Source organism: Myotis davidii, unplaced genomic scaffold (genome assembly GCF_000327345.1).
Source record: "Myotis davidii unplaced genomic scaffold, ASM32734v1 scaffold690, whole genome shotgun sequence".
Classification (NCBI taxonomy): Eukaryota; Metazoa; Chordata; class Mammalia; order Chiroptera; family Vespertilionidae; genus Myotis; species Myotis davidii.
The window spans coordinates 397,051-423,799 of NW_006282875.1; the positions used below are offsets into that span (position 1 = coordinate 397,051).

At 38.4% G+C, this 26,749-nt stretch overlaps 1 protein-coding gene across 2 annotated transcripts in view; it reads left to right on the top strand.

Annotated features, from left to right (window-relative positions):
* FGF13 (fibroblast growth factor 13) overlaps positions 1 to 26,749 on the top strand; it is a 593,542-nt gene that overhangs the window by 310,685 nt on the left and 256,108 nt on the right. The window contains exon 2 of one of the 2 annotated variants that reach the window (XM_006753296.1): positions 26,293 to 26,460. The exons of the other annotated variant lie outside the window; for it this stretch is intronic. Coding sequence (XP_006753359.1) covers positions 26,293 to 26,460 — 168 coding nt within the window. The remainder of the gene's footprint in view (positions 1 to 26,292; positions 26,461 to 26,749) is intronic. 2 annotated transcript variants of the gene reach the window in all.

Here is a 26,749-nt window from a genome sequence, read left to right on the forward strand (position 1 = left end):
AGCCAGCTCTCCCGCTCTGAGCCTGTGATGCAAATTAACCCACCATCTTTGTCAGGTTAATTTGCATACTCACTCCTGATTGGCTGGTGAGTGTAGCAGAGTGACGGTCAATTTACATGTGTCTCTTTTATTATATAGAATTATTATTAATCTCTTACTGTGCCTAATTTACAAATTAAGCTTTTATCATAGATATATATGTATAGGGAAAAATAAACTGATAGAAAGGGTTTGGTACTATCCACAGTTTCAGGCAACCACCAGGGATGTTGAAATGCATTCCCCACAGAAAACAGAGGACTACTGTAGTTTGCCTACGTAGTGCTCTTTTCATTAAAGCCTCCTAGTGGCTGGCTGTGCTTCCCACAGAGTGATTCTGTAAGACTTGAGCTTCTGGATTGTGGCTGTATTGTTCCTGGGCCTCATTTTACATTCATTTTCATCACTTTCATAGTCACCTGTGTCCTTATCTATCTCTATCATATGACAGCATATTTTATACTTCTGTTTATTGCCTTGGCTCCTGATTGGTTAGTATTGAGAAATGTTATCAATTAATGCCATGCTTTGTTGTGTAGGATCCTATCCAGACAATCTTGAGAACTAGTCTTAGTACTGTTTGTGCCTTTATACCTGAGCTCCAGTTTACTTCCCCAGCAAAAAAGCAAATAGACAAACAAACCACCAACCCACCTCAATACATTTGGATCATCTTGCTTCCAGTTCAACTGGATGGTTGAGTTGGATGGTGAGATATGGGGTTTAGGACAAGCATGCACAAAGTCATGGTGTCCTATAGGAGAAGCTGGTGACTGTGACTTTTTTTTAAAATATATTTTATTGATTTTTTACAGAGAGGAAGGGAGAGAGATAGAGAGTTAGAAACATCGATAAGAGAGAAACATCGATCAGCTGCCTCCTGCGCATCTCCTACTGGGGATGTGCCCGCAACCCAGATACATGCCCTTGACCGGAATCGAACCTGGGACCTTTCAGTCCGCAGGCCGACGCTCTATCCACTGAGCCAAACCGGTTTTGGCGACTGTGACTTTTATTTTCTCTTTTGTAGAGGAAACTAGAAATCTGTCAGTGATTCAGGACATCAAAGATGGCAGGAACCTCTCTTGCCATTATTATAAAGGTGGCCAAAGGGAAGCAATTCAATTATAAATACTGACTGAAGCCCTCTTCTGGTTCTCCTAGAAAGCTTTATGGGGATCTTGTTCAGCAGAACCTTAATGAGATGTCTTTGTGGCTGGTCACACTAAAATATGGCAATTTTCTGGAATTTGATACCTTGGGTATTTGATAGGCCTTTTCAGATGCTATCTGGCCTATGTTTCCAGTAGTGGGACTAGCTAACATATTCATCTCCATTCTGTCACTTCATTCTTCTTATGTCCAAAGATAATCATTGGTGACAGGCCTGAAACTTTCATCTTAAATTTATTCATGCTGTGTATGAAATGGCTAAACTGAGTTACCACAAACCCTGTGGTAAAGCTGGGCGTGTGAGAGAATTCTATCATACCCCTATGTAAATTCCAGGACATCTGTTAGGAAGGCACTATGCCCATCCAACTGTAGAGAGTAAGCCTGGCCTGGTCAAAACACCCTTTGCAAAGCAACCACCTCCTCTTGAGCAGTTCCTGTAGGGCACCTGGCTAAAGAAGGCTTCTGTCACCTCCTCCCAACCCAAATACTGAGTAATGTACATACCTATAAATGACAGCATTCACACATTGGGCTTACATACAAATGCTTGTATTTAGATTTAAGCTAAACCCAGGGGGCACAGCTACTTATAATTTTCGCTTTTCTTAGTGTTTTTTTTTTTTTTAGTCTTTATTGTTGAAAGTATTACATATGTCCCCCTTTTCCCCCATTGACCCCTCTCATCCTGACCCTGCCTCCTACCCCCCACCCCAGGCCTTTACCACCCTATTGTCTGTGTTCCTGGGTTATGCATATATGCATGCAAGTTACTTATAATTTTCTTGCCAAAATATGGAAAAAATTAGAGCTTTGTTGCCTTTTAATTCAATGAGAAAAAGCCCTACTATCTTCTCCAGTAGTTTAGTATATGGAGGTACTGATTATATCTTTGTGTTTTCCTCCTGAAGTATAGTTCCTCACCCTACTTGGGGGGACCCCTTCAATTCTTTTTGTTTCTGCTGCTGTGTGTTTAAATTCAAAAAAGAAAAGAAAAAGAGTTGTTTGGGGTAATTTGCTCTGAAGAGGTAATGTTGAAAGTCCTTAATTGAATAACCCTTGTCTAATGATGTTTTCTTTCCCAGGGTTGTTTCTAACTCTGCCACTAACACTATTTTGCCTAGTTCAAAAGGTTTTCAGGTTGTAAATGGTGTCTAGTATGGTGCTCCATGGAAGAAAATTCTGTATTATCACATTAATATACCCTCCACAGATAATCCTTCTCTCTCTGAAGAACAGTATAGGATAAGGCGAAGGCAAGACTGATTCATTCATAGATTAACTTCATGTAAACATTCTTTGGTTTTCTCACTTCTATAGGCCACAGAAAGAATCTAGTGTGGATCTGGTAATAGTAGGTGCTGAATAAACATATATGCTAATGAGTTCGTTAAACCTAAGATCTGTGTTAGATACTGAGTTTAGAATCAAAGACCTGGTTTTGTTTCTAATTCTGTCATGTATTTTCTGATTAAGTCTAAGCACATAACTCTTAGAGCCTCAGCTTCCCTCACTGTAACAAGGAGGTAATGCTTGCATTTTGTATTTCATGTAGTTGTTAGGAAGATCAAAATTAATTCAAAATGAGGGACTATATAGGAAAGCACTTCTTGAACTGAAATGCTAAATACATGGACTCGGTTACTATTCTACTGGCTTTAGGTTTGGATCTCTTCTGTATCTGTTGTTATCAGTGAATGATAACATTTAGCGCTTTTCACTACTGCATAAAAACCTTTTGATGGCATTCAATAGAAATGACACTGATTATTGAAAATTTTCATTTAGGATCATCACCTCAGAGCAAAAAGAGTATAGAATTACATTTAAGTGTTGATTTTAATCAATGTGAGAAAGGTTGGGGTATATCTAGTCTATACTAGGACATTCACCCAGTTTAATGCTTGTTTTTCAGGCTCTACTCCTATGAGTTGTGATAGAAGTCCTTCATTTCTCCAACTGTCTCATTTCACAGAGACAGAAACTGGGAGCCAGACAGGACCTAATCTGCTCTAGGTCCCACAACAAAGGACAGGCAGATGCAGAACCATAATGTGGAACTCACTGCCTCATGCAATTTATCCTTATCATTGAATATTCCCTCAGGCTCTTCTATCACCATCAGAGATATGGACATTTTGCATGCTGGTGTGTTATGACTCACCATCAGAGGATTCTCTGAATTTTGTGTTTCTCATAACCTCATATTTCTCTGAATGCTATGGGCATTTTCAATTTAGAACAGTGGCTGGCTCTTCAAGGCTTCTCAATAAAAATTGTGGAATGAATGGACAGTTTCTGCTTTTCCATTCCCCACAGCTATAGAAACTGAGCTCATTGTTTTTGTTTAATCAGCCTTTTGGTGATAATGACTTGTGAGCCCAGGTCCCCGGTGGTATGCCTTCTGTCCCATTGACGAGATTGCTCTTCCTTCCATTAGCTGTGCTTGCTCTCCTAAGTGCAGGCCTTGGTATTGCTGTTGGGAGATGATCTTACCTTATGGTCATGAATAAAACCTTTCTTTTATGAGGTGGAATCACATGTACTGCTCTCTGTCCCTCCACCCCTCCTTCCCCCATGCATGTGTTGGCTGAAGATTTGGCTAAATACAAATTCTTGCTGATAGAGATGAAGTTGGCTTTATTTTCAAACCACATGGGATTACTTTTTCAGTCTCTAGGAATTTTGTGTTAAAGAAAAAATGTTTGCAGTAGGCTGATTTTCTTTTTATTTAAAAAATTTATTTTGTGATCTGTACATGTGATAAAGTGGGGCTTCCTTGTAGACTTTTAAAGGCAAAACAAAACAAAAATCCAAAGTAAAAATGTATAAATACAATATATATTTTCTTACAAAAATGGGAGATTTACAAAATATACATACCTCACTTGTCTCTATTTTGCAAATTTCACATGCAAGAGATACAACACTAGGCTGATTTTATTTGCTTGGTGCACAGATGAGTGAAAGTGTGGTGAGTGCTGATACTGCAGTAGAAAACCTCTTTGTTGAATCCCAAAGCCATCCTTGGACAGCTGATGCTGAAGATGACAACACTGCAGTTTGCTTGGGCTGTGTCTTGACAGAGCCTTATGTCCAAGTTTTTTCTTCACATCACATCTGCTCTGTGCCTGACTTGGAACACCAGTTACAAGTGGTGGCTGCCTCTGTCCTAGAGAATAGAAATGTTGTTTGGGGCAGGCCTCTACATTGTTTCTGCCAGTCTCAAAACCTTTGATCAAGGGCAGTGATTTTTAAACCTCCTGGCATGAGGAGAGCAATTTTAGGGAGGGAAGGGGAAGAGGAAAGCCCACAGGACTCCTTCTGCACCCACTCCTAAAACTAGTTTATGTACAGACATATTTTGTTTTATTGCACTTTGCATTATTGCACTTCACAGGTATGGCATTTTAAAAGTTTTCTTGTTACCCTTCACCGGAGGCTATTTTTCCATTGATTTTTAGAGTGAGTGAAATGGAGGAGGGGGAGGAGGAAGAAGAGGAGGAGGGAGGAAGGGAGGGAGGAAGGGAAGGAGGGAGGGAGGGAGGGAGGTAGAGAGAGAGAGAGAGAGAGAGAGAGAGATGTGAGATTGATTGCCTCCTACACACAGCCTGAGCAGGGCCAGGGATCAAGCCTGTGACCTAAGTCAGTATCCTTGACCAGAATCAAATCAGAACACAGGTGTTGCAGTTTTAAAAACTGAAGCTAAGACCATTCACAAAGCAAAATGTTCACCAGCTACTTCATTACAGTGATCTGAAACTGAACTTGCAGTATCTCTGAGAGCATGCCTGTACTTGCTTTATTGCAGTGGTCTGGAACCAAATTCTCTGAGCTATGCCTGTATTGGGTTTCCATGAAATAGTTTGTTTGACAAAAGGGTTATGCCACTGAAGGAAGTTTGAAAATTACATAGGGTCTGAGGAACCAATTTCAGGCCTAAGTATCAGATGTCCTATGTTCTGAAACTAGCCCCATTCCTGTGTCCTACAAATTGAGACCTGAGACTAACCCCAGATGACATTGTGTGACTTAAATTTTCTGAGCTATAAAATTAAATCATGCTTCCCTTGATATAAGACATTACTTAGTGGGGAGCTAAAGGTTTTGCTGGTTGTCTATGGAGACTTTGGAACTCCTTTAAGGATAGGTGAGGAAGGAGAGTTAGTTTTTTAGAAAGTAATTTGATTTTAACATGAAACTCATTTGATGTTGAACTTGTCCTCTTAAAATGATTATTCTCTAGAATAACACTATACACCAACTAGAACTAACAGGCATACATAGAAACATTCACCACCAACAACAGGATACACATTTTTTCCCAAATGCACATGAAATATTCTCTAGGTAGACCATATCTTAGATTAAAAAACAAGTCTTGATATTTTTTTAAGATTGGAATAATCCAAAGTATCCTCTCTGACCACAATGGAATGAAAGTAGAAGTCAATAATAGAAGGAAAGCTGGAAAATTAACAAATATGTGGAAATCAAGTAACGCATCTTAACAGCCAATAGTCACATAAAAAATCACAAAAGAAATTAGAATATTCTTAGAGAATAATGAAAATAGAAACACAATATACCAAAACTTATGGAGTGCAGAATAGGTAGTGCTCAAATGGAAATTAATAAATGTAAATACCTACATTTAAAAAAAGAAAAAGGAGCTCAAATCAGTAATCTAATTTTTCACCTTGAGAGAGTAGAGAAATATGGAAAAATGAAACCCAAAGCTAGCAGATGTAAAGAATAATAAAGATTTGGGTGGATTTTTAAATTTTATTGTTTGTTTGTTTTTTTGTTTATTTATTTGTTAATCCTCACCCAAGGATATTTTCCCATTGATTTTTAGGGAGAGTGGAAGATAGAAGGAAAGACAGAGAAAAAACATTGATGTGAGAGAAACACATCGATTGGTTGCCTCCTGCACATGCTGATCAATGATTCTCTCTCATTATTGATGTTTTTCTCTCTCTCCCTCTTCCTTCCTCTCTGAAATTAATAAAAATGTATTTTTTTAAAAAAAAATGAACATGGGGACATTACTTACAGAAATAAAAAGGCCTAAAAGGAGACCTTATGGAATAAAAATGACTATCAATGATTGTATGCCAACAAATTGGATAGCCCAGATGAAATAGACCAATTTAGAGACACACAACCTACCAACACTAAATAATGAAGAAATAGAAAATATGAACAGACCTACAATTAGTAAGGAGATTGAATCACTATTTAAAGACTTCTCAATAAAGAAAAGCCAAGGACTAGAGGGTTCCACTAGTGAATTCTAAACATTGAAAAGACAATTCACAACAATCCTTCACAAACTCTTCCATAAAACAGAAGAGTGAACATTTCCTAACTTACTCTAGGAGGCCTGCATTTCCCTGGTATGAAAGACAGATGAAGATGTTATAATAAAAGAATTTACAAACCTATATCCCTTATGAATGCAAGAGGCAAAAATTCTAAATAAAATATTAGCAAACCAATTTGAGCAGCCTAATAAAAGGATTACACATCATGTCCAAGTGGTATTTATCCCAGTAGTACAAAACTGGCTCAATATGAAAAAAATCAGTCTATAGAATACATCACATTAATAGAATAAAGGGGGGGAAAACATGCTCATCTTAATTGATAAATAAAAGGCATTTGACAGAATTCAGCACCCTTTCCTGATTTAAAAAAAAAAAAAAAAAACACGCCTCAGAAAACTCTGAATAGAAGGTAACTTCCTCAACATGATAGAAGGCATGTATGAAAAACCTACAGCTAAAATCATTTTCAGTGGTAAAATACTGAAAGCTTTCCTCTTAAGATCAGGAACAAAACAAAGATACTCACGTTCACCACTGCTATTCCATATTGTAGTGGAAATTCTAGCCAAAGCATCTAGGCAAGAAAAAAGAGATAAAAGGCATCCAAATTGGAAAGGAAGGCCTAAACTATCTCTTCATATGTTGCATGATATTATATATATAGGAAATCCCAAAGAATCCATAAGAAAACTACTAGAGCTAATAAACTAAATGAGGAACATTTCAGAGTACAAGATCAATATGCAAAATCAATTGTGTTTCTATATTCCATTAATGGGCAATCTGAAAATTAAGACAGAAATTTCATTTATAATAAAATCTGAAAGAAGAAAATACCTAGGAATAAGTTTAATCAAGGAAATAAAAGACATGTACACTGAAAACTATAAAACATTGCTGAGAGAAATTAAGTTATACCTAAGTAAATGGAAAGGCATCAGGTGTTCATGGATAGAAAAACTTAATAGTTAAGATATCTGTACTATCCAATGTGATAAACAGATTAAATGCAATTTTTCTTGAAATCTAACAGCCTTTTTGCAGAAATGGAAAAACCAGTATTCAAATTCATTTAGAATTATGAGGCCCCAATATAGACAAAATTGTTGTGAAAATGAAGAACAAAGTTGGAGAACCCATGCTTGCTTGCTTGCTTGCTTGCTTTCGTCTTTCTTTTTCAATTATAGTTGACATTCTATATTATTTTATTTTAGTTTCAGGTGTACAGCACAGTGGTTACACATTTATATAATTTATGAAGTAATCCCCCTGATAAGTCTAGTACCCACCTGGCACCATACATAGTTATTACAATATTATTGACTATATTCCCTATGCTGTACTTTACATCCCTATGACTATTTTATAACTACCAATTTGTACTTCTTAATCCCTTCACCTTTTTCACCCAGTCCCCAACCATCTTCCTGTTTGATAGCAATCAATTTATTCTCTATCTATGAATCTGTTTCCGTTTTGTTTGTTCATACCTCTTTATTTTAAAACATACTACAAAGCTACAGTTATCAAAGTAGTGTGATATGAGTATAAGGTGAGACATATAAAATGATAGAATAGAATTGATCATCCAGAGATAAACTAATACATTTGTGGCCAATTAATTTTTTGATAAGGGTGACATGTCCATTCAATGGAGAAACAGTTATCTCTTGAACAACTGGGACAACTGAATTTTCACATGCAAAAGAATCAAATTGGACCCCTATGTCACAACATATGTAAACATTAACTCAAATGGATTAATAAACAAAATATTAGTGCTAAAACCATAAAAGTCTTCAAAGAAAACATAGGGGCAGTTCATGATTTGGATTTGGCAACACATTCTTAAATATGACACCAAAAACATGATCAACAGAAGAAAAAAAATAGATGAATTGGACTTCATCCAAATTAAAAACTTTTATGAAAATACATTATCAATAAATTGGAAAGACAGCCTACACAATTGAAAAAGTATTTCCAAATTATATATCTGATACAAGTTTAATATCTAGAATACAGATGGTCCCCAAATTATGATGGTTCAACTTATACTATTGTAATTTTATGATGGTGCAAACGTGATACACATTCATTAGAAACCATAGTTAGAAGTTTGAATTTTAACATTCTCCTGGGCAAAACAATATACATTATGACACTCTAACATAATGCTGGGCAGCAGTAGTGAGCCATAGGTCCCATTAAGGCAGGAAATCATGAGGGGAAAAACTGATACTTGATGTTGTACTGTGTTGCCACCATTTTTTGCTTTTTTTGGGGACATTGTGTTCTGAGCATGTTTAATGTAAGTTAGGTTAAACTGTGATTCTCAGTGAGTTAGGTGTATTAAATGCATTTCCAATTTATAATGGGTTAATTTATCAGGCTGTAACTCCATCATAAATTGAGGAGCAGCTGTATATAAAAAAAGGAGAAAATAAACAAATGGGACTACATCAAAATAAAAAGCTTCTGCACAGCAAAAGAATCCATCAACAAAATGAAAAGGGAGACAACTGTATGGGAAACATATTTGCCAATGATATACTAGTAGCTGATAAGGGGTTAATTTCCAAAATGTATAAAGAACTCATACAACTTAACAAAAGGAAGACAAACAATCCAATTAAAAATGGGCAAATGACCTAAATAGACACGTCTCCAAAGAGGACATACAGATGGCCAAGAGACATATGAAAAAATGCTCAAAGTCAATAATCAAAGCGATACAAGTTAAAATGACAATGAGTTATCACCTCAGACCTGTTAGAATGACTGTCATCAACAAATCAGAAACATCAATCAGAAAGAATATATGCACCCCTATATTCATAGCAGCACAATTTCCAATAGCTAAGATCTGTAAACTGCCCAAGTGCCCATCAGTATATGAGTGAATAAAAAAGTGGTGGTACCTTTACACCATGAAATATTATGCAGCAGTAGAAAAGATGGATATCTTACCCTTTGAGACAGCATGGAGGGTCCTGGAGAGCATTATGCTAAGTGAAATAAGCCAGTCAGAGAAAGACAGGTATCTAATGAACAAAATAAACTGATGAACAAAATAGATCTAGAAACATAGAAACATGGAATAGACTGTCAAATCTCAGAGGGAAGGTGGGAGTGGGTGGGAAGAGATCAACCAAAGAACTTATATGCATAACCCAGACACAGACAATAGTGTAGTGAAGACCTGAGTGGGGGAGCAAATGAGGGGTAGGGTGGGTCAATGGGGAAAAATGGGACATCTATAATACTTTCAACAATAAAGATACATTTTTTAAAAAGTATTCTTAAAACTCAACAACAAAAAGAGAAAAAATGGGCACAGGAGTTGATAAAATTTCTAATAAGCACATGACAAGCTGCTTAACATCATTAGTCATTAGATTAATGCAAATCAAATCAATAAGTAGATGCCACTTCATACCCATTAAGATGGCTATAATTTTATTTTTCCATTACATGTTACATTCAATATTATTTTGTATTCATTTCAGGTGTACAACATAGTGGTTAGGAAATTATATACTTTACAAAGTCATCTCCCCAATATTTCCAGTACCCACCTAGCACCATACACAGTTATTACAATATTATTGACTATATTTCCTATGCTGTACTTTACATCCTCATGACTCTTTTGTGACTACCAATTTGTATTTCTTCATCCTTTTACCTTTTCTCCCACCCGCCTGCCCCCCTCCCCTCTAGCAACCAATAGTCTGATATCTGCAAATCTGAGTCTGTTTCTATTTTGTTTGCTCATTTGTTTTGCTCTTTAGATTCCACATATAAGCAAAATCCTATGGTATTTGTCTTTCTCTGACTGACTTATTTCATTGAGCATAATACCCTCTAGGTCCATCTATGCCATCACAAATGATAAATTTCATTCTTCTTTATGGCCGTAATCAAGATATTGGCTGGGCTGTATTCCTTTGTAGACATCAGGATCTTCTAGACCAGCGGTTCTCAACCTGTGGGGCGCGGCCCCTTTGGGGGTCAAACGACCCTTTCACAGGGGTCGCCTAAGACCATCAGAAAACATAATTACATATTGTTTTTGTGATTAATCACTATGCTTTAATTATGTTCAGTTTCTAACAATGAAATTGGGGGTCACCACAACATGAGAAACTGTATTAAAGGGTTGTGGCATTAGGAAGGTTGAGAACCACTGTTCTAAACTCATGTGATTTTTGACAGAGTTCACTTGTTTGTGGCTGTAGGATCAATGTCCCAATTTTCTTGCTCGCTGTCAGCTGGGGGCCAATTTGAGCTTCTAGAGACTGCCCTGGGGGGCCAATTTCAGCTTCTAAAGAGTGCCCAGTGTTCCTTGGCATATGGCCCTCTCCCAGGACTTCTCACAGGGCAGCATATTGCTTCAAGGCCAGTAGGTGAATCTTTCTTAGTTAATGCTTTCACCTGATTAAGTCAGGTCCACCCAGACTAATCTCCTTTTTATTAACTTAAAGGAAACTGGACCTTACACCTGAAAATGACTTACATAATTATGCAAGCTAGCAAGTCTCAACATCTGCAGGGTGAGTCAACAGATGGAACGACCAGGAGAGCTAATAGCTTAGTTCTAGTCCAAGTCTTAAGATCTGAGAACCAGGAGAACTGATGGTATAGTTCTAGTACAAAGGCAAGCAGGCTTAAAACCCAAGGAAAACCAATGTTTCAATTTGAGTCGAAAGTTAGGAAAAAAAGCTGAAGATTCAGTTCAAAGACCATCAGGCAGAAGGAGATTCCCCTTGCTTATGGGAAGGTCAACCTTTTTGTTCTATTCAGTCCTTCAATTGATTGGGTGAGACCCATTCACATTAGAGAGGGAAATCTGTTTCATTCAGTATATGGAATGAAATGTTTGACCAAATATTTGAGCACTCTATGGCCCAGTCAAGTTCATATGTAAAATAATCATTATAGTGTTTTTCAGTAATTATACACATAACACCCTTTTCACTGACAAGAGGGGCTAATCTAATTATCGTGACTCATCCAGTTACTTCTTTTCCTATGAACCTGAGTTGGGGGTGAGGGGCTTTCCTCAGGCTGTTTCCTACAGCTATTGCAGGAGCACATTACCAGTCTGGTTACAACATTTTAGGCTGTGTGCCTCCAGGGAACTTCTGGGAGAAGGAAAGCAAGCTACACTTGCACCCTGACAAGGAAGTAAAGCTGAAGCCAGGAGCAGAGGCAGGGGGCCTTCTATTGCTGGAGAATCCCAGCTAGGCATGCCTATCGCCTCTTCTACTTGCTTTCGCCACTTCCTCCATTCATTGCAACCACCTTAAATTTGGGTATCAAAAAGAACATTGTGTTCTTTTTTGGTCACCAGAATTCTGGTGAGGGACTTCCAAAGTCTCCTGCAGACCAGAAGGAATTATAAAGAATTAGTCTGCAGCAAAATGTTGGCAACCCCAAAGTGGGTCAGGCCATGATCATTACAGCTTCCTAAATCTGATCATCACCCACACTAATCTCAACCCAAAACATATTGCCAAGGTCCCATAGCTTAACCTGAGGATCTTTTTGCCAACCACGGAAAGACTCAAGGGTGATGTCTGAAACCTCTGAGAATATCTCACATACTACATTAACCTTGTTTCTGGGAAGTTGTCAGTTAAACAAGTGTTACACAGTGGCATTGGGAAAGGAGAGGGGAAGGAACTGCTCTCTAGTCAACTCTAAAAGGTTACTGATGGTGATACTTCTGCATTTCATAGGAACTTTAAAGGTATCTTGTCTACCACGCAGCAATTAAATGCCTAATTGGGAGAGCACTTACTCGGAACATTTTGACATGACTTTCTTGTGAGCAATCTTGAACTCCATTTAACTCTCCATTAAGGAGAAAGAAAAGGGCCATCTTTAATATGAGAACTGGGAAAGGAGTCCACTCCCTCAATTTATGAGTGGCGGTTTCCAATTTTTTGATGGTGCCAATAGGCACTCCTCAAATGACCAGGTTTCTCAACTTGAGTTTAATTAATGCAAATATTGGAGGTCTGTCAGAGGGGGCCAACTTTCAGGGACCATCAGAAAAAAAACAGGGAGATTAGATCTTGGAATTGTGTGCTGCCTCCTGGTATGGACAATTTGCTTCAGTGCAATCCAAGAAGGATTCACATCTGCATGTTCCCATCACATTAATATCTTTGACCCCATGTGTGATCTGCATTATTCCCCTCTATCCCCTTGTTGTTGTTTTGAAATCAGACTTCCTACTAAGATTCCTATGGGATTACAAGAACATCATCAATAGATGATGATTTCCATGGCAGCAGAAGGTTTTTAAATGAATGTGGCAGCCTGCTCCTTCCATCTGTGAAGGAACAAACCAGCACTCATGTCTCCCCTCCCTTTGTCTTCTTTTCCTGATTACTCCCTCCTATTTATCCTTGCCTCTGATCCAGGTCTCCTGGTATGATCTTGGCCATGAAAAATAACTTCTTATTTCTCTAGTATTCTCCATGAACCAAATAGGCCAGCAGAGCTTGACAGTCTATAGAGGTTTTAGGACTTTTCCAATTCTCCCAAGCCATGATTCTGAGCACTCATGAATATTAATGAGAATATTGGTGGGGGAACAGTACTGCCTTTCTCTTTCTGTCCAAGTTGTGAACAAATAAGAAGTCAAAATAGAAAGGTCTATGAGCAACAAAATATCACCTTTATTCTTTTTTAAAATCTTTATTGTTGAAAGTATTACATGTGTCCCCCTTTCTCCCCCCATTAACCCCCTCCCGCATACCCCAGACCTTCACCACCCTATTATCTGTGTCCATGTGTTATGCATGTATGCATACAATGTCTTTGGTTGATTATCTCCTACCCACCCACCCTCCCCCACCTCACCTTTATTCTTGTTTTTTATTGTTTAAAGTATTACAAATAGTAGTACATTTGTCTCCTTTTTCCCCTGTTGACCTCCTCCCGGCCTCCCCCATCCCCTGGCACATACCCTCAGCCCCCTAGTGTCTGTGTCATGCAGACTGGTGCAGCCAATGTGGACAAAAAAAAAAGCTGTTACAAATGGTAAGAATTCCTTCTTTTTTACAGCAGTGTAGTATTCCATTGTGTAGATATACTACAACTTTCTAATCCACTCATCTGCTGATGGGCATTTAGGCTGTTTCCAAATCTTAGCTATTGCAAATTGTGCTGCCATGAACATAGGGGTGCATATATCCTTTCTGATTGGTGTTTCTGTTTTCTTGGGATATATTCCTAGAAGTGGTATTACTGGGTCAAATGGCGGTTCCATTTTTAATTTTTATTCTTAATAAAGCTAATAGTAAGAGATGAGACTTTTATCTGTGAAAAGATGGATATTCTAATAATGAACCCCATGATTAGACAGATGTATCCACTCAGTTATAAGCATTTCTGGAACTCTCCTATTCTGCCTTGGCACAGGGCCTCTACCTGCAAAACTTAAGGCATAGAGGAGCAGGGTGGAATGCATGCTTTTTGTGGTAAGCTGGCCCCCAAGGAGAAAGAGAAAAGGAAGAGGCTAGGCTATGAATGCTAGTTTCTCTTTTAAAAGCTCACCAGTACCCCCATCCAGAAAATAATGAGTGTTGGGGCAAAGAGAAGCCAGCAGTATTATGCTAGTGAGCTTTATAGTGAAAAAATATAAAGGTGAAGGAAGGACCCCCACTCTCCTCATCTGATCAACTCCATTTTGAGGAATCTGGGCTCACTATAAGGGCAAGGGCTTTTGTTTACATTTTCCCCATCTGTTATATAATGTATGCATTGACAAATATACTTATGAGTAGGCTCTTAGGCTAGACTATGAGTCCAGGCACCTCACTTCTAATGTTGTTTCTCCTTCATTCCTTTCTCCTACTAGCACATGAAGTGTTAGATTTGTTTGGTGGTCTCTTTGACATAATGATAGAGGAAAATTAGACCTATTGAATGGAAACAAGGCTGAAGAGAGTCAATTTCTAGAGTGTTGTTTTGCAAACTTCCTATCACCTACATCACTGCCATTAAAATTCTCATGCAATGTTAATGTTTCCTGTGTACCTACCTAATCATATTCTATATATACATATTTAGTGTAATGAGACTGCAAGGGAAAGTTTAGTGTGAGGAGATTTCTCTCCTTCTATGTCTTAAGAGTAGAATTAGCTAACCCACAGGAAATATTTTCCCTCTGAGAAGTGTATATTCCATGGAATTACCATTATCAAAGCTGATCTATATTAAATAGATGCTGCATACTGTTAGACATAATCTCTGTTCATAAAAGTCTATATCCCTAAAGTATGTATCCAAAACCCAGCCACTTTTTTGCGACCTATATCCCTGAGTACTAACTACTATCATCTCTTGTCTGGACTATAGCAGTAGCTTCCTTACCAGTTTCTCTACTTCTACCTTTGTGCCCTGAAGTCTGTTCATAGCAGCAAGTGTGAGCTTCTGATCACATAAGCCATATCATGTCACTCTTTTCCCTGAAACCATTCAAATGGCTCCCTGCTACTTAGAATTAAAGACAGAGTTATTGCAGTGGCCTACATGAGCAGGCTTCCCATTAAATTTCTTAACTCACCTCCTATGACATTTCCTCTCAGTCTCTAAGTTCCAGCCACATTGGCCTCCTTCATTTTTCTAAAAAAAAGAAAAAAAAATCAAATCATACTCCTACTTCTGGATCTTTGCATTTGTTATTTCACTACTGGGACCACTCTTCTAGGTACCTCAATGTTTCACTCTATTGTGCTTTTTTTTAAAATGTATTTTTTATTGATTTTTACAGAGAGGAAGGGAGAGGGATAGAGAGTTAGAAACATCAATGAGAGAGAAACATCGACCAGCTGCCTCCTGCACACCCCCCACCGGAGATGTGCCGGCAACCAAGGCACATGCCCTTGACCAGAATCAAACCTGGGACCCTTCAGTCCCCAGGCCGACACTCTATCCACTGAGCCAGACCGGTCAGGGATGCTTTTTTTTTTAATTCAGTCTTCTGCTCTAACAGTACATTCTCACAGAGGCTTTCTGTGATATTTAAATTAGGCTTGGTCAGTGGTCGGCAAACTCATTAGTCAACAGAGCCAAATATCAACAGTACAATGATTGAAATTTCTTTTGAGAGCCAAATTTTTAAAACTTAAACTATATAGGTAGGTACATTGTTATTAACTTAACTAGGGTACGCCTAACCTGGCCTTTGCTGAAAACGTCCTCGATCTGATTGCGGTACGTTCGCTGAGGTCGACTCCTTCCAACTCTCCCATCCACACTCGTCTTGTATACTTGTTTCAGATAGACGAGTGTGGATGGGAGAGTGGGAAGGGGTCGATCTCAGTGAACATACCTCAAAACAATGTACCTGCCCCGCGCTGCATATCCCGCGGCCACCTGCGCCATGTCTCCTGACACCCCCCACTTCTTCTAATGCCACTTCTTCAAAATAGACTCGCCCAGACCGAAAACCGACTTCTGCGCATGGGCCACAAAGTTTCAATCACACTGTACATGCGTGCCCGCACGTGGTATTTTTTGGAAGAGCCACACTCAAGGGGCCAAAGAGCTGTATGTGGCTAGGTTATTCTGCAGTAACAGAAAGCTAACTGAAATGTCAGGAGCTTAACTTGTAAAGATTTTCTTTGTTTGTGTTTGTTTTTCCCCTGTATGGGTCTAGCAGCAATTCAGAGCAGCTCCCTTCCCATCAATGACTCAGATACCCTTGGAGGTCTCATCTTACTGATTTGTTTACTACCTGCTTACTTACCCCCCTTCCTACCCCGTATGTGTAAAATACCTTAAGGGCTAGGATTTTTGTTTACATTTTTCCCATCTGCTATATAATGTATGCATTGAAAAATGCTTGGCATATAGTAGATTCCCAATAGGTATTTGTTGAAAAAATATTGAAAATGCTTGTATTGTGACAGGGAATGGAAAATAAAAAGGCCAAAGGAAGCAAGAAAACTTTCAGGAGGAAGATTGTGAGATGTCAATTTCACATACAATTGATTATTGTTATGGACAATAGAGGGTTTATGGACTTTAGAACCTAGTAAGGTTTTCAGCATTGAGATTTGGATATTGTGTTAGTTTTCTATTGCTGTCATAACAAATTGTCACAAACTTAGTGGCTTAAGCAACACAAATTATTATCTTACTGTTCCATAGGTGAGAAGTCAGGCACACATCTCACCAGGACAAAACAAAGGTTTTGGCATGGCTACATTCTTTTTTGGAGGGTCTAGAGGAGGATCCATTCCCTTGCTCATTTTGGTCATTAGCAGAATTCAGTTCCTAGTAGGATGGAGATCCTTGTTTCCTTGCTAGCCACCAACTGAGGCTGTTTTCAGCTTTTAGAGGCCATGCATATTTGTTAGCTCATGGCCTCTTTCCTCCATCTTCAAAGCCAGTTGAGTCCTCTCACACTTATAATTGGCCCTGCCTTTTCTTCCTTTTCATCTCTCTGACCCGCTCTTATGCCTCCTTTTAATTTTAAGAGCTCATGATTGCCTTGGACTTACCTGGCTAATACAGGGCAACCTCCTTTATCTAAAGGTCAGCTGACTATCAACCTTAATTATTACAATTGTAATCTTAAGGTAACATATTTACAGGTTCCAGTGATTAGGATGTGGGTATCTTTGAGGGGGGCTTATTCTGCTTACCACAGATATATAGACTAATATGAGATATGGTATAGTGATCAAGAGTATAGGTTCTGAAGGCATGAATGCCTAGCTTTGAACCTCAGCTATGCATCTTGGGGCCTGGGGTACTGTGTACATGTTCTTTAACCTCTTAAACATTCAGATTCCTGTGTGACAAATGGGAACAATAATGATACATGCCTCATAGGGTTGTTGTGAATACTGGAAATGATGTGCAAGTGGGTAATGCTAGGCACTCGATTTTACTCCTTTTAAAAATATACTTTGAGTAGTCCTTGTGTTGTAAGTATGAGCATCAAACCCAACTTAGAGCCCACCTCAGAAGGCCTTACCTTTAATTGGATAAAGGAATTCTCATTTGCTAAAAACCCCACTTAAACAGTTGGATTTTCAAGGAATGACGGGGAATTTTAATTTAAGTGTTCATGATTCATGTACACTTAAATCACTAAATGCTATTTTAAGGACATTTGATGGCTTGAGGCTTTTAAAATAATCCTAATGCCCTTTTTTTCTGACACAGACATACTACCAAGAGTAAACAATTTTGAATATAATTTGCTTAGAAATTGTTCTCAAATTTAGAGTAGGTTCTAACATGGCACAACATATTCTTACATCTGAAATCCCTGCAGGGACATCCCTCCTCCTCAGACTCACCTCCCAGAAGAAACACCAACTCCTTTTTTTACTGAATGAGGAGTTGGAAACTGTGGCTGTCATATGTGCAAATAAAACACTCATTCAATTGAAATCTTTCTTTTTTAGAATGAATTTTTAGAATTCAGCTATTGTAACTGGGAATTTTGTTCTAATGCTTCCCCTTAGCTAAAATTGAACCTCTTTTAACTTTAAAAGGGGGACATGTTCTTCCACAGCACATAGGTAATAACTGCATTTCCTGGAGGCATTAAGGTCCATTTGTTTGAGCTTGCAAAATTATGAGTATGATATTGCTCAAATTGAACTAACTGCCTTTTGATGAGTTCGAGTGCAGCCTGTGACTAACCAGGAAGAGAAGGATTTAACGAGTGTGGATTTTAAATGAAGGAAGACATGCCAAGACTCACTTCCTGATCAAAGTGAAGAGTGTTCTTCTATCTCTTTTCTCTTTCTCTTCTTTTCTCTTTTTACTGCTTCTGGAATCGCTGGCTCCACCATATTACGTGGAATGCCAGGTAGCACAAAACCATAATGACATACACATACTTTATTGTTTTTGAGAAATGGTTTTTATAGATCAGCCCATGTATTGGTATGAGCTTTATGGTTCCTGCCAAAGGGTTAGTCAAGATAGGCTGCTAATGTATTTGAGTGAACTTTTATCCATGTCACTGTGGGTGGAAGGAGGCACCAATAGGTGCCAAAGGCCCATATGATCACAGAACACTAGAAGGGAGGAAACATAAGAGAAGACTGCTTGCTTAAAAGTAAAGGTAGTATTTCCTAACTAATAAAATAAAATTAGTTTGCTACTTAGATACCTTTTTAGGGTGGATATAGAGAGGGAAAGGTGAATGATGGCATTTATCACTCTCCCAATCATATAATTTTAGAGCAACATTATAGTATAATTTGTCAGTCACTATAACTAGGACCAAACAATTTCTGTCAACAGAGCCTTGAGGTAGGGTTGCCTAAGCTCTCATGACATCCCAGGGAATTAGGGCAATCATGAAATTTGGATCAGAGATTAGCTTTTGAAACATGAAATAACAATATGAAGGAAATACTGACAATGAATCATGCAGGACTCCTCCAGCACAGCATGTAAAGGTGTATGATGTCAATGAGCACATTTTCCAGGAAGACATGGCTGTAATGCTTGAAAATGCCCTCTATAGTATATTGGCAAGGATACTTAAGTCCTCTGAGATTGAATGCTCCAAAAATGGAAAAGATTGATAGAAGAAAATAGACTTTCTATAGCAATTTAGCCTATTATATAGCCCAAGTAAGGTCTTAAGACCAAAGGCTGAGAAGATTTCAGGCAAGAAAGTTTCTGCGAGTAGCTAAGACATCATTGTGTAAGCCTATCCAGAGTGCCAGTACTAAAAGTTTCTAATTATGCATGGAAGAAGAGGCAAAATTTGGTGCAATGGCAACAGCTGGAATCAGTCTGTAAGTACTCTGTAATGGCTGCCTAGATGTTTCAGTTCTTAGGACACAGTAGCCAGAAGCACTTTGTATTAAAAACAAAATGAGTGAAAATAAAAATTTTCATGATTAAACATTTTCAAGAAATTACAGATGGCATTCTGGAAGCAATGCCATTTGTCAGCCAGTATATTACACCATGAGCAATACAGCCATATTTTATTTTCTCCCATGGGTCATTCCTTCTACTTTAATAAAGCCAGAGAGGATTTCCAAGCCTCTCCTTTTTTCTCATCACCACATGAGCCGAGTCTCTGATTGGCTGGGCCCCACCTGAATAGCAGATGCCTAAAGGTACTTACCTAGTGTCCAGCACTGCTATTGGTGCTGCCCAGTGTCATCACTCACTGGAAAAAGCCTTTGCCTTAGGCTGAGGAAAAGACCCCACTGATGTATAGTAGTAGTGCTTTACATCTTGCCATTCAGAAGCTTTCTGTGACCTGGATGGTTATCATGCTTACTAGTGCATTTTTCTCTTTCTGATCTCGGCTGCAGGGGTGAAACTTCCTTGAATGGACTAGCTGAGCCCTTGCACGATGCTTAGCATCTTTGAGAGGCACAAAGGGACTTCCAGGATATGTACTACTTCTTTACAAAGGGGCTTGAGGATGAGGTGGGCTTTACCCATCATCAAGTCCAGTGATTCTCAACTAAGGAACTTTTGTCCTCATCCCACTGTGGGGATATTTGACAAAATCTGGAGACAAATTTGGTTGTCACAAATTGGAGAGGGATACTAATGGAATCTACTTGGTAGAGGCCATGGATGCTATTAAAAATCCTGCAGTATAAAGAATAGCCTCTTAAAACAAGGAAATATCTAGCCCCAAATACCAAAAGTAGCAATGCTCAGAAACCCTGGCCTAGTCCAACCACTTAATTTTTGAAATGAGAAAACTGAGTATCAAAAATGTGACTTGGCATTCCAAAGGACACCAGAAAGTAAGCAGCAACTCAGGTAGTGATTCTGGTTTCCTAGCCACTATACCGCATTTTTCAACAGTTTTATCTCTGTTGTGGACAGCATTTCCTCCACATCAGATGTCAGGCAATGTGCTGAACTCTTTCCATTTAGTCACCCTAAATGGCTTACCCTAGAAGGGACTGATTTTATGCCTGTAAAACAACCAGGTGCAAAGAATTGTAGGACATTGGGAAAACAAAATTAATACCGTATGAGATATGGTTCTCATCTATCAGGAACTAACATTCAAGTTGCAGAGGAAAGAGATATATATGAAAATAATTATCAGTCTAACTTTTCAATAAAAGCCTGTAATAATAGCCAAAAAGATGCCCCAAGACAAAACAGATAAATTTCATAAAATGTTACATGAAAATTAAGAGTTAGAGTGAGTTCTTTACCTTACTTTTGAGAGAAGGTTAGATAAACAGGAAGGAGGGCCTCTTTCATTTGATTAATGATAATTTTTGTGTGTGTATTTTGAGTGAGGCACTGTGCTGGACCCACATATTAAGTGGTAATGGGACAAATAATGTTTATGGTTCACAGAGCTTGTATTTTTGTGGGAAGAATCAGATAAGAAACAAGTACATACATGTATGGATGCACACATACTACATACATAGATATAATAATTAGATAGTGACAAGTGCAAATATACCTAAGGTGCCTGAAAAGACATCTTTGAGGAATTGGCATTTAAGTAGAGCCCAGAAGGAAATAAAGGGAGAATCACAGTGAACAGCCAATGCAAGGCCTTATGGCAGGAAAAAGCCTGGCATAGTCTACACACTAATTAAAAGCTAGTGTAAGCAAGGAGAAGAGAGTTCTACAATGGAACTGAGGAGGTGGGGGGACTGCTATAGTCTGGAGTTTGAATTTCATTCTACCATGAAAACAGCAAAAACAGTGTGAACAAACAGAATTTGGATGAAGATCTAATAGTGCTTAGGGAACTGAATGGAGATGGGGGAGAATACAAATGAAAAGGTAACAAATTTCTAGAAATGTTTTTAAGTTGTTTCTATTTTGGCCAAATGAAATGATCATTAGTATTGATCTGTTCCATTCCGTGAATTGTTTACTTGTTACTAATTTACATTTAAACCTGCCATCTTGATAATATCCACTGTGGCAATAAAGCTTGAATATCAAAAGCAGATAAGTAAGTAGATGGATAGTTAGCTGTGAAGCACAATGGAGGTCTTGAGCTAACTCATCCTATGTTTGGATGTACTTTTCAGCATGACAGGTGCTCAGGGAGATGGAAGAGTAATCACGCTAATTACTCTGTTTTCTTCTCACTTTCTCATTATGTGAGGTCATTTGATAATTTGTGTATTGTGAGGTCATTTGATAATTTGTGTATTTGTCTTTTTTTCTGTTTCATAGATGGTTTTAACTATTTGCTTGTTGTAGTAAATAACTTTGATTGGGAACCCCATGGCTGTACGTGATTTCCATAGCTCTAGTGATCTCAGATTTGCTTTGATTTACAATCATATATCATTAACTATGTTGAGTAATCCTTGTGATGAGTAAATTTAAAAGCAAAACCAGCATCACAAACTAATTGATGAATTGTTAACTGCTTCCAGCTTGAAGTCAGCATACCTTGCAAATTACAATGTCCTGGTGAAGGGCAGGTGCCTTTGTAGCATTGTTCAAATAGTTTCCCAGAAACTTACTTTTCTGTCTTTGAATGAAGAAAGAAAAACTCATTGAAGAAAGGTGTAATCTTTGAAGCTAAAAATTACTGAAGAACCTGATTCCTGTTTAATATATTAATGTTTGTACAAAGCAGTTTTACTTTAGACATGATGGTAAACACACTAGAATCCTGGATGGGCTTTTCCAATAATTGTTCCAATAAAAGTTACTTCCTCTCCCTGAGTACATTGTAGTGTTTACGGTACTACTAAATATTTGGATAGCTGTGTTATGTATCATATATAAATTTAAAAGTTCCATTACATTGGAATTATTTAGTTTATCAATGATCATTTTGCTATAGATTGGGTCTTTATTTATGTCTAATTTGAAAAGGGTGTACTACATTTTTGTGAACATGAGTAGCTTAAGCTAAGTCCTCAGGCTTGGATTTAAACTCTCCTCCCTTACCATGACTGATTTCTGATCTTGGTGATTACCTCCCATTTCTGATCTTGATCTTGGTGATTGCTGAGAAGCCTGGAGGAGAGTGGGGATGATTTAATGCCAGTCTAATGCTGCTACTGGGAAACCAATTCTAGATGAAGACTTGTCCACCTAATGGATAGTCAATGGTATATACACTTTTTATACTAGGAAGTAGCTGTTTCACAAATTCTGGTCATAACTATCATCCTGCAAACAAAAGTCACTTACTTTTGGCACCTCCTTGTCTGAGTATGCCACCCTTTAGTGAATGCATGTCTGTGGATGTGTGGATATGCATGTGTCCACTTGTCCCCTCTAACTCTCTACCACTCTTGTGGAACTTTGGAATCCTGAGTAGGTGGCCTGTGTGATCAAGACTAAGGGAACTGGCTATAAGGTCACAATTTCCTGGCAAAAGCCTACTCCTTGGCAGCTATTGTAATGGAGCTTAGCAGCCTTTTCTCAAAGCATGAGGCCACATAGTTTAGAAACCAACCATGAGCTACTCTTACCTGCCTTTAAGAGTTAAGTTGAACCTCTGAAACTGGAGGAGGCTTTGCGTAAATCTATTGTCTACCTAATCATTGGAGTCCTTGGTCTACCTCTGAGATTCGATAAACCTATTGTTGGGAAGGGAAGCAGGAATCATTGAATAAATGTGGACAAATGATTGAAATGAACAGAGGGAGGAGTGGTTTTCAGAGATTGTGTGCAAGAAGGGAATGCACTAGAAGGGGGAAGTGGTAGAAATATTGGACTAAGTCAGGGAAATAAAGAATACCATTCTTTTTTCCTGTTTTGATGGGCTGACTTCTTTGCAGGGTTACTCTTCATTTTCTAGAGTTAATACCCCTTGGAAGCACTGTATTCTTATCCCTTTTTTAAGGAAGTAGAGTTGAGGTACTTACCTGCCTTAAAGTGGGGGTACTGTAGGAAGTCCCCTGTTACTCCTGCTGTTGTCATTGCGTATACAGCCACTGTCTTACTTGAGGGAGTCCTGGGAATAAATGGATTTGATATAATAGTTTTAATATTCTCAAGTTCAGAGATTTTATAGATTTGAGTGAGATATTGTCTATACAATGTCACTTCTGGTTAAAAAGTCCAAAATGTTTCTGGCTCTTGTGTCACATGACATCAAGCTACTGTTTTGCCTGAATTGACTGATATTTAGGACATTGACTAGAGACAGCCTAAGACCCAAGCTGAGCCATTAACTTCCAGATGCTCCCGATTTCCAGAGAAATGTTCTGTGCCTATGGTTATTACTGAGATGGCTCCTTAAATGCTCTCATCTTGGCACCTTTTGCACTTGATAAATTCAATTTGAAGAAAGAAGAGGAGAGAGAGCATTTTGTGGGAAGTAATTATCCTGCACTTTTGTGACCTTCATGCTTTCCCCATCATGATGAATTTTGGGGCTGGTTCTTGTATCAGTTAGCATGCCCTGCTCACTTGAATTTTGTTGTATGTTACAGATAACTAGTTGTTTCTAATTAAACAATAATGATGGCATTGTGAGGCCTTTTTCTGGGAATTAATGACCAGCTGGGAAAAGCTGATAGCTGGAGAGTCAGCCAAAGGCTATTAGCTTCGGTCTGCCATTAATCTCCAGAAATGCTAATTTGTGATGTTATTGTTGGTATTGAAAAATAAAAATTTGAGACAGTTTACTTATGTTTATCATGTACTTCTGAATAGCAAGTTCCCTATATATTATCAAAAGTTATGTTTCATTCTCCAATTGTTCTTCAATCTAAAAATATGATTCTTGTATACAGTGCATGAAAATAGAATTTCTTAGCTGGTATATAATCATGGGTGTTCCTTTCTTAAAAAAAAAAAAAAGTTCCAAGTTTGGGAAGTTTTCTTTAAATATTTTGGATGGTAAAACCAGAATTTTTCTTCAGCTGTGATGCTGGAATTTGATCAGTGTCTATATTAACATAAGTATCTGCTCATGGCAGGAAATGGTTGCAAGTGTTTATGAATAGCAGCTGTTGCTAGCAAAGATGTGCATTCAATGCAATTCTAAGAAGTTATAGTCACATTCCTAGTAGATGAAGGGGACTCTCTGCCAAGAAAAGCTGTGGTGGTGTATCTATATGAAATTTTTTATTACTGCTGCTGAATTCTAGAGGAAAATAGAAAGAGAAATGACTAAAATATTCATCACCTTCTTGCATAATTTAATGACTTATAAAGGAAGACAGCAATTTCATATACAGGCTATCTCTCTAAAACTTAATCCAAACTCATAATAATAATTTTAAAGTTATGTTGGTTTTTATACCATTTTTACCCCCAAATGAATGTTCTTAAAGCCCATTAAGATCCCAGCCAATGGGCTGGGAATGTTACACTAAACACAGAAGCTTCAGATCCCATCTAATTTAAGTCATAAGCTGTTTATATTGTCCAAACACCATAGCATTATTCTCCTCATAAGAATTTTGTTGATGGTACAGTCTTCTTAAATGCATAATAAGTGTATACATTTGGGGGAATAGAATGAATCAGCAAGTCACTTATCACAGCTCTTGGAGGCACTGACTCACTCCTGGCAAAATTGAATGTCCTCCTTGGGAAGGGTGTGAAAGAGAGAAAATCCATCCTGGGGTCAGTTCCCTGTTTCTGCAAATGCAGATCAAATTTGCACCTCCTTTGGTGGTTGGTTATCAGGCTAAAGAATGTTGTGCAATGGACACTGTAAAACCAGACATCTGTACTTGTAGGGGGAAATTACTAGAAATTCATAATAATGCTTAGGAAATTGACAAAGGGCCTAGAAAGAAAATGTGGGCTGAGGGTCTTGGTGTATATCTATGGCCGAAAGTAGTGAACCAAGCCGTGCTCTTCCACAATTCAACAAGGTTGGTCTTTGATCCAGTGTTGATTACTAGACTCTCAATCGGGGTTTCTTATTTTCATTAAGGGGTTTTTAATATCTAAGGAATATTTGCAACAGACCTAGTTTTCTTTGGAAATAAAAGAGTGAGAGCAGCACCGTTAAATTTTCTGTCAGACTCAGTATATACTGCATGGATGTCGGATTCTTTTTTTAAAAATATATTTTATTGATTTTTTACAGGGAGGAGGGGAGAGGGATAGAGAGTTAGAAACATCGATCAGCTGCCTCCTGCACACTCCCCACTGGGGATGTGCCCACAACCAAGGTACATGCCCTTGACCGGAATCGAACCCGGGACCCTTCAGTCCACAGGCTGACACTCTATCCACTGAGCCAAACCAGTCAGAGCGGATGTCGGATTCTTGCCAGCAGCAGACCAAGGAAAGAAAAATAAGCTGATAATTGGTGGCCAGTGGCCAGTGTCACCTGTAAATACAGGGGTGGGCAAAAGTAGGTTTACACTTCTGGGTATGCAAAACAAGAGTTTATTCTTATATTATTTATTATTGTATTTTTACATATGAATAACTATAAACCTACTTTTGCCCACCTCTGTATTTATGCTGTATCTCAAATTGAGACATGTGAGTTCTGCATGGTGTTGATTTAGACACAATATGGTTAATGATATTAAAGTATTATATTGTACTCCAGGCATAGTTTACCAGTTACATTTTCATTGTACTGGCAGTAGAGGTATCTAGAGTTGAGTAAGCTTTCCCAAGCCTTTAGTATTTTAAACAAAGCCCCGCAAAATAAAATAGACAAGCTATTAAATGCTTTTCTTTGAAATTTTTTGGGGGAATGTTGTTTCTTTAGTCTTCCCTGGGAGTAGATTTGATTTAAGACATTCGCTGCTTTCATGAAGCTCTAACTTGAGTTCATTTTGTTATGTGGTGACCACAGTTCTGGATGACGCCCCTCCTGGCACACAGGAATACATTATGTTACGGCAAGATTCCATCCAATCTGCGGAATTAAAGAAAAAAGAGTCCCCCTTTCGTGCTAAGTGTCACGAAATCTTCTGCTGCCCGCTGAAGCAAGTACACCACAAAGAAAACACAGAGCCCGAAGGTTTGTGCGCGACAGATGCGTGTTTTGCTTGTTTTCTCTTTTTCTTTCTCTTTCTTTTTGACCGTGCATTGCCCTCTAGTGTGCTGTGTGTTGTTAGGCTCCTGAAATAGTTAGGAGGCCTCCTGGTTTGTTGGTGAATGTGTTATGCAGTCTCAGATGGGACACTGTATAATGCAGTCATCTCTGGCACAGCACACAGCGTCCTCCTGCTTCTCATAGCTGAAAGGTTTTCAGCTGGTGTCATTACACCGCCCCGTTTTGGCTGCTAAAGTTGCTTGCACCTGTAGCC